At 41.0% G+C, this 7,371-nt stretch overlaps 1 protein-coding gene across 1 annotated transcript; it reads right to left on the bottom strand.

Annotated features, from left to right (window-relative positions):
- Positions 1-1,376: 1,376 nt before the first annotated feature.
- Positions 1,377-2,321, bottom strand: LOC102740526 (olfactory receptor-like protein DTMT). Its single transcript, XM_006746518.2, has one exon. It carries the CDS (start codon positions 2,319-2,321, stop codon positions 1,377-1,379), a length of 945 nt encoding a protein of 314 aa, XP_006746581.2.
- Positions 2,322-7,371: the final 5,050 nt, after the last annotated feature.

Genomic DNA, 7,371 nt, shown 5'->3' with positions numbered 1-7,371 from the left:
AGATCTTGGATACCAGTCCTTTATCTGTAATGTCATTTGCAAATATCTTCTCCCATTCCATGGATTGCCTTAGTTTTGTTGACTGCTTCCTTTGCTGTGCAGAACTTTTTCTCTTAATGAAATCCCAGAGGTTCATTTTTGCTTTTGTTTCCCTTGCCTTTAGAGATGTGTCTTGAAATAAGCCACTGTGGCCAATGTCAAAGAGGTTACTGCCTATGTTCTTCTCTAGGATTTTGATGGATTCCTGTCTCACATTGAGGTCTTTCATCCATTTTGACTTTATCTTTGTGCATGATGTAACAGAATGGTCCAGTTTCGTTCTTCTGCATGTGGCTGTCCAATTCTCCCAGCACCATTTATTGAAGAGACTGTCTTTTTTCTACTAGATATTCTTTCCTGATTTGTCAAAGATTAGTTGACCATAGAATTGAGGGTCCACTTCTGGTATCATAAAAGCCATCTATGGGAAGCCCACAATGAATATTCTCAATGGGGAAAACCTGAGAGCCTTTCCCTTAAGGTCAGGAACACCACAGGGATGCCCACTCTCACCACATTTGTTCAACATAGTTTTAGAAGTCCTAGCCTCAGCAATCAGACAACAAAAAGAAATAAAAGGCATTAAAATTGGCAAAGAAGAAGTCAACTCTCTCTCTTCGCAGATGATGTGATACTTTATGTGGAAAACCCAAAAGACTCCACCCCAAAATTACTAGAACTCATACAGCAATTCAGCAATGTGGCAGGATACAAAATCAATGCACAGAAATCAGTTGTATTTCTATACACTAACAATGTAACTGAAGAAAGAGAAATTAAAGAATTGATTCCATTTACAATAGCACCAAAAACCATAAGATACCTAGGAATAAACCTAGCCAAAGAGGTAAAGGATCTATACTGTAGAAACTACAGATCACTTATGAAAGTAATTGAGAAAGACACAAAAAGATGGAAAAACATTCCATGCTCATGGATTGGAAGAAAAAAACATTGTTAAAATGTCTATGCTACCAGAGCAATCTACACTTTCAATGCAATCCCTATCAAAATACCATTGAGATTTTTCACAGAGCTGGAACAAACAATCCTAAAATTTGTATGGAACCAGAAAAGACCCTGAATCACCAGGGGAATGTTGAAAAAGAAAACCAAACCTGGGGGCATCACAATACCTGCTTCAAGCTATATTACAAAGCTGTGATAATCAAGACAGCATAATATTGGCACAAAAACAGACACATAGATCAATGGTACAGAACAGTATGTCATTTTAACAGAAAATTTCATAGTGAAAAAAAGCCTGGGTCAAAATTCCTATATTAATATCAATGTATCTACTTGATAAAATTATGTAAAAATCCCCAGCTTTGCCATTATACAAGGAAGGAAGTTTTCTTCTTGAAAAGAACTCTTCCTAGGGCTCCCTTCATGTCTCTGTTCCTCAGGCTGTAGATGAAGGGGTTCAGCATGGGGGTGACCACAGTGTACATCATAGCCATGACAGTCTCCTTAACAGTAGAATTATTAGTTGATGGGCATAAGTAGAGACCAATAACTGTCCCATAGAAGAGAGACACCACAAAGAGGTGGGAGCCACAGGTGGAGAAGGCTTTGTGAATACCCTTAGCAGAAGGGACCTTGAGGATAGAGGACACAATCCGTGCATAAGACATGATGATGAGGAGGAAGGGGGTGACAAGAATGAGCCCTCCCATGATAAATATCACCAACTCATTAACTCGAGTGTCAGAGCAGGCCAGCTTCAGCAGAGCAGACATATCACAGAAAAAGTGGGGGATTGTGTTGTCTGCACAAAACCACAATCTGGCCATGAGCAGAGTGTGTAACATAGCATGGAACATGGTCAGCACCCAGGAAAGCACCACCAGGGAGAGACAGAGCTTGGGGCTCATGATGGTGGTGTAGTGCAAAGGGAAGCAGATGGCCACATAGCGGTCATAGGCCATGGCCACCAGGAGGAAGCTCTCTAGGTCAGCAAAAAACAGGAAGAAGTACATCTGGGTCAGGCAGCCAGCATAGGGGACGGATGAGTCTTGGCTCTGCATGGTTTGCAACAACTTGGGAATGGTCACAGAAGAGAAACAGATATCAGAGAAAGACAAATTGCTGAGAAACAAATACATGGGCGTGTGGAGGTGGGAGTCCAGGCGAATGAGGACAATGATAAGAAGGTTCCCCAGGATGGTGGTAACATACATGGCCAGGAACAGGGCATAGAACAGGTCTCGCTGATCTGGATAAATGGGCAGACCCAGGAGGACAAATTCTGAGATGACAGTTTGATTCTTTTCCGTCATGCTCTGTCTTCAGTATCTTTAGGAGGAAATAATAGTGTCCATTATAAACTTGAATAAAAATAAACATATTTCTATGATACATGGTAATTTGTTCTGCAATAATTGATTTCACCCTCATTATCCGGAACATTCTGTAACCACAAATATAACAAATCACTAAATCCAATCACTTTCAGACTTTTTTTTCATCTCTCATTCATTACCATTTAACAATATTGACTCTTCCTTCCCTTCTGAAACACTCTCATCTCTTATCTTCTGTGCAATCATCCCGGTTCTCAGCCCTTCATTCTCAGTAACTGTGATTGGTGTCTTCTATAACAGTATCTTATATATTGGTGTTTCCTTAGGCTTTTTCCTAAATACTGTTCTCTTATAATGCTACATATGCAGCCCTAAAAGAATGGCCTATTCCCATGGCATAAATCACCATATAAATCTCATTGATAAACCTCTATCATGTCAGAAACTGTATCAATTGCTTAATGATTATCTCTTTATATAAAATCACAAGCATCTTTGGTTCAATAAATCACAAATAAAACTCACGATCTCACCCTGCCCTTCTCCCAATCTGTGCCTCCAAGTCTCTCACATCTCAGTAAAAGAAATCCAGGCACAACTCATACACCTGAGTTTTCTTTCCTTCTGTCCTTTCTCTTATCCTCAATATCCAATCTGTCAACACATCCTACAGTTTCTGCCACATTAAACCTCTTTTTCATTCATCCACTCCTTATCTGGTTGCATCACTATCCTGGCTGGGCTGACATCATGTCTTATCTGTACTATTGGAACAGGCTCTTCTCTCTTCACTCATCTCTCTGCTTCCACACTTGAACACTTTCTCCTTTGGGACGCCTGAGTGGCTCAGTCCGTTAAGCATCTGCCTTCGGCTCAGGTCATGATCCCAGGGTCCTGGGATCGAGCCCCGCATCGGGCTCCCTGCTCAGTGGGGAGTCTGCTTCTCCCTCTGACCCTCCACCCCTCTTGTGCCCTCTCTCTCACACTCTCTTCTCTCAAATAAATAAAATCTTAAAAAAAAAAAAAAACCCACTCTCTCCTTCAATATACTTCATTCACAATGTGGCATTCTAAGATGAAAATCTGATCATCATTCTTCCTGATGCCTTCATGGATTCTCATGGCTCTTAAGATAAAAGGCAGGGGACGCCTGGGTGGCTCAGCCAGTTAAGTATCTGCCTTTGGCTCGGGTCATGATCCCAGAGTCCTGGGATTGAGTCCTTCATCGGGCTCCTTGCTCCACGGGGAGCCTGCTTCTCCCTCTGCCTCTCCCCCCTGCTTGTTCTCTCTCTCAAATAAAATCTTAAAAAAAAAGATAAAGGCAAAATTCCTTTCAAAGGAATTGCACAAAAGGTGCTTCATGACCTGACCCTTGCCGACTTCCACAGCTTCACCTGGCCCCATAGTGACACTCACAGTTACCTCTCCAGAAATGCTGGACTTGAAAGGCACAATTTCTTGCTTCCAGCCTTTTCTACTTGCTGTCCCACCCCTGCCTAGCATCTTCCTCCCTCTGCTTCCTCTTCACCTGTTTGCTCCTACTCACCCTTCAGCCATATTCCATGTCACTTACTCAGCTGTATCTCTCCTGTCCCCACTCCTCAGACCAGGTGAGAACCTGCTACTATGTTTCCCTAGCATCCTGTACTTGTCCCTAAGACACTAAATGCCCAGGGGATTGTTTCCAGCTGTTCTCCCTATTGCATTGTAAACATGCAGGAAAGGCCCCGTCTGCCTTCATGACTGCAGAAGTGTCAGCACCTGGCTCAGTGCCTGGATATAGCCAATGTTTCATAAATATTTACTGGCTGTGCTTCAGGCTGAGACATGCATTCCTTCAACTTTAGAGACAGCAAACTCTTATTAGAATATCTACTTCTTAAATAACCATCTTAGAACAAAAACTTACTTTTTGACACTTTATTATAGAATTCCCTGACATAACCTCTAACTCGTGGAAAATCTGACCTTCAACTACACTGCTCTTTAACCTAAACAGACAACCCAGTATACATCCACACCATCACTATTTCCTTGTGTTATATCCACAGGATTCAGCGATATTGCTGTAAAAAAAAATGAATCTGATGGATCTTGAGATTTAGTAATTTGGGGAGAAAAGGAAGAAATAAAGGTAATTTCTACACTTGAGACCTTATATAGCAATATTTATTAATGCTATCATTAAAAAAAGACTAAATGCAACTGTTGTGAACATCAGTCAAAATAGTTCCAGAATGTGGGGAAGTCTCAGGATGCAGGGAGGTGAAGACGACGAGGGTTATCATACCTGAAGAACTATCCTGCAGAACGTCACACACCTGGGAAAGCAAGGTCCTTGGGTTGGAAGGACCTAAGGGACCAGCTCATTCCCTCTCTGCCCAACTTACCCAGTGTGTCTGAGGGTGACTCCAGCACCTAACCTAAGGTCCCGTTTCCCCTTATTTACCGAGACATGTGAAGCGACAGCCTCTGTAGTTGTCACCTGTGTCTGTAACATCCCTTCTCACATGTCCCGTTCTACACATCCCTGGGCCTGAGGGGCCCTGGATCCCAGAGGAGCCTAGGTCCTAAAGGAACTCATTAAAGACACAGAAATTACCCAGGACCCTTAGGACAAATGCTCTGAGTCCTGGAGCAGTGACTATTACATCACTGGTCACACCTGACTATATTGGGGGAAAGTGAGGAAGGAGAGAAGTTCATATATGGATGCTTAATCACTGCCTGTTTAGGGAATGGACAGTAGTCCCATGGGGCTAGAGCCCACATTTTGGTAGGTGAAGGAGAATGGTTGGAGAAGCCATAGAAAGGAACAGGGACCAGGCCATGAATATCCTAAAATATCTTACAGTGTAAGAGGATTTATCTTGTGGGCAAGAAGAAGTCATCAGTGGTTTTTGAACAAAGTGCCATGAAAGACACATATTTTGGCAAGATTGCCAGGGTGCCATAATCTCTCACCATGATCCAGTTTCTCATAAACATACTCAAGGGGAGAGATAAACCTGCAGCTAACAAAGATGAGATCTCTATGACCCAAGCATATGCAGATGCATAGAAAGTACTGGAATAAAAGAGAATTCTCCCAGATTATTTTCAATTTTTCCTCAAGCAGAGAGAGAAAAGAAGCCCAGATTTTCATTCCTTTGAGGTATGTTTAGCTTCTTACCCTGTAGGAAGCCTTAATAGCACCCTGCCACCACTCTCCTCATGTGTCAGATTACCTCATTTCCAGCTGTTTCTTACTCTGTATTGATCATAAGGCCATAGGTAATATTTATAACTCCTTCTTCCTTATTTCCTCTATGTGTATCACTTCAGCTTTACATTCTGAAATACATGTTTCTTTACATTCAACTTTCATTCCTTGGGAGTCTGAATCCTCAGTGTTAATATCTTTATTGGGTTACTATAGTTTACCATTAACTTTTACTAAGGAGTACTCCAAAGAGTACTCCTGGATATCAGGCATGGTCTTTCCACATTGTGTAGAGAAATCCAATTTTCTATTGTTAATTTGGATTGAATTACCCCAGATAGTATGGTAACTCATTTCTTTGCCTGTTGGTTCAGTAACACACAAAAAAAACTAAAATGGTCAAGTGGCAGTCTCAGCTTCCTGTAGAATAGAACCATTAAAGCAATCCTGGTAGAAACATTCCTGAGGAGCTGTACCAGAAACTTCTTGTGCCCCACTTCAGATTCTCTCAGACATCTTCTTTTATTCCAGCTACAGCTGCAGTAACCAGTTCTGCAGACTTCGATCAGCTTCACAGAGATACAATCTAACTGTATTACCTCAGGCCTGCTCCACCTGCTTATTGCATCCTGTCAGAGGGTTTTTCTGCTTCCATGGAGTAGAGTATCACGGGTAGCCAGTTCAATACTGATACATACACACTGAAAATGGGAGTTCGGGACCCATGCTCCAACCCTTAAAAAAAACAAGTGGTAGGGAGCTAAGGAATATATGCTCCCCATTTTCACTCAGGTGGACGGTTCTATGATGCATTTCACCAAGCCTTATTCACACCAGTAGTAGCCAACTTAATAAGCCACCCCAGTTATTGGTACTTTCTTGGCTATTTACATCCCTCTGCCTCTTCCTGTGAGGTAACAGTCCCAAATAAACTACTAGCAAAAAATAAGATTTTGTCTACATTTTGAGCAACCCAGACTACAACAGAAAGTAAGATCTCTAAACAAGCAGTCTAGAATTGTCAGGGAAGCAAAAATTTTATGAGTACATTATTTGGTCTAATAATGACAAGAGTCAGTCCTGCTACCACCTCTCGATTCCCAGATTCCTAAATCATGGCTATGGGAGAAATAGCACCATATATGGGTTCTTGGTTCAAAGTATATACCATATTCTATAGAAGTGTATACCAATCTTTCTGGATGTCATCTCCCAACTGCCATCACAACTGAATCTTTGGTATAAGGCAGTAACTGCAAAGCCAGAAAAAAACCTGCTATCATCCTCCTTTCATATACCTTCCAAGGGATTCTTCCATCTTGATTGATTGTTTTTGAAGCTGGAGACAATCATTCTCCACTTGTTTGTTTCATAGAGTGGTAAGCAATTGAGATCTTAAAATGAGGGCAGGGAGAGGATGTAGAGAGGAAAGACCAGAGTGCAAATGCATTTTAGAAGGACAGATATAAGGAAATAGAGAATTAAATGCAAATTATATATAAATATATACATAAATATATATATTACATATGCTCACTAAATATTTGAAATGATTAAATGAACTGCATAGATTAGTAGCTCCAGTATAATGCTTAGTAACTGTACTGATAGTGGGCACCCTTGTCTTATTCCTGATTTTAGTGAGAATGTCTCTATATTTCCCCATTAAGCTTGATGTTGGCTTTTGGGCTGACTCAAAGATATTATTACATCATGTTAAATAAGCATCTATTCCTATTATTTTGAGCATTTGTATCTAGAAATGGTTATTTAATTTTAGCAAATGTACCATTTTCATTAAAAAAAACTCTTTCCACATTTAAA

The sequence above is a fragment of the Leptonychotes weddellii genome, unplaced genomic scaffold (assembly GCF_054177405.1).
Source record: "Leptonychotes weddellii isolate Sample4059 unplaced genomic scaffold, ASM5417740v2 HiC_scaffold_540, whole genome shotgun sequence".
Classification (NCBI taxonomy): Eukaryota; Metazoa; Chordata; class Mammalia; order Carnivora; family Phocidae; genus Leptonychotes; species Leptonychotes weddellii.
Note: the sequence above shows the minus strand (reverse complement) of the source record. Positions and strands in the feature narration are given on the sequence as shown.

What these genes read in the sequence shown, in the direction of transcription:
- LOC102740526 (XM_006746518.2), bottom strand. Translation starts at nt 2,321, where the DNA reads ATGACGGAAAAGAATCAAACTGTCATCTCAGAATTTGTCCTCCTGGGT.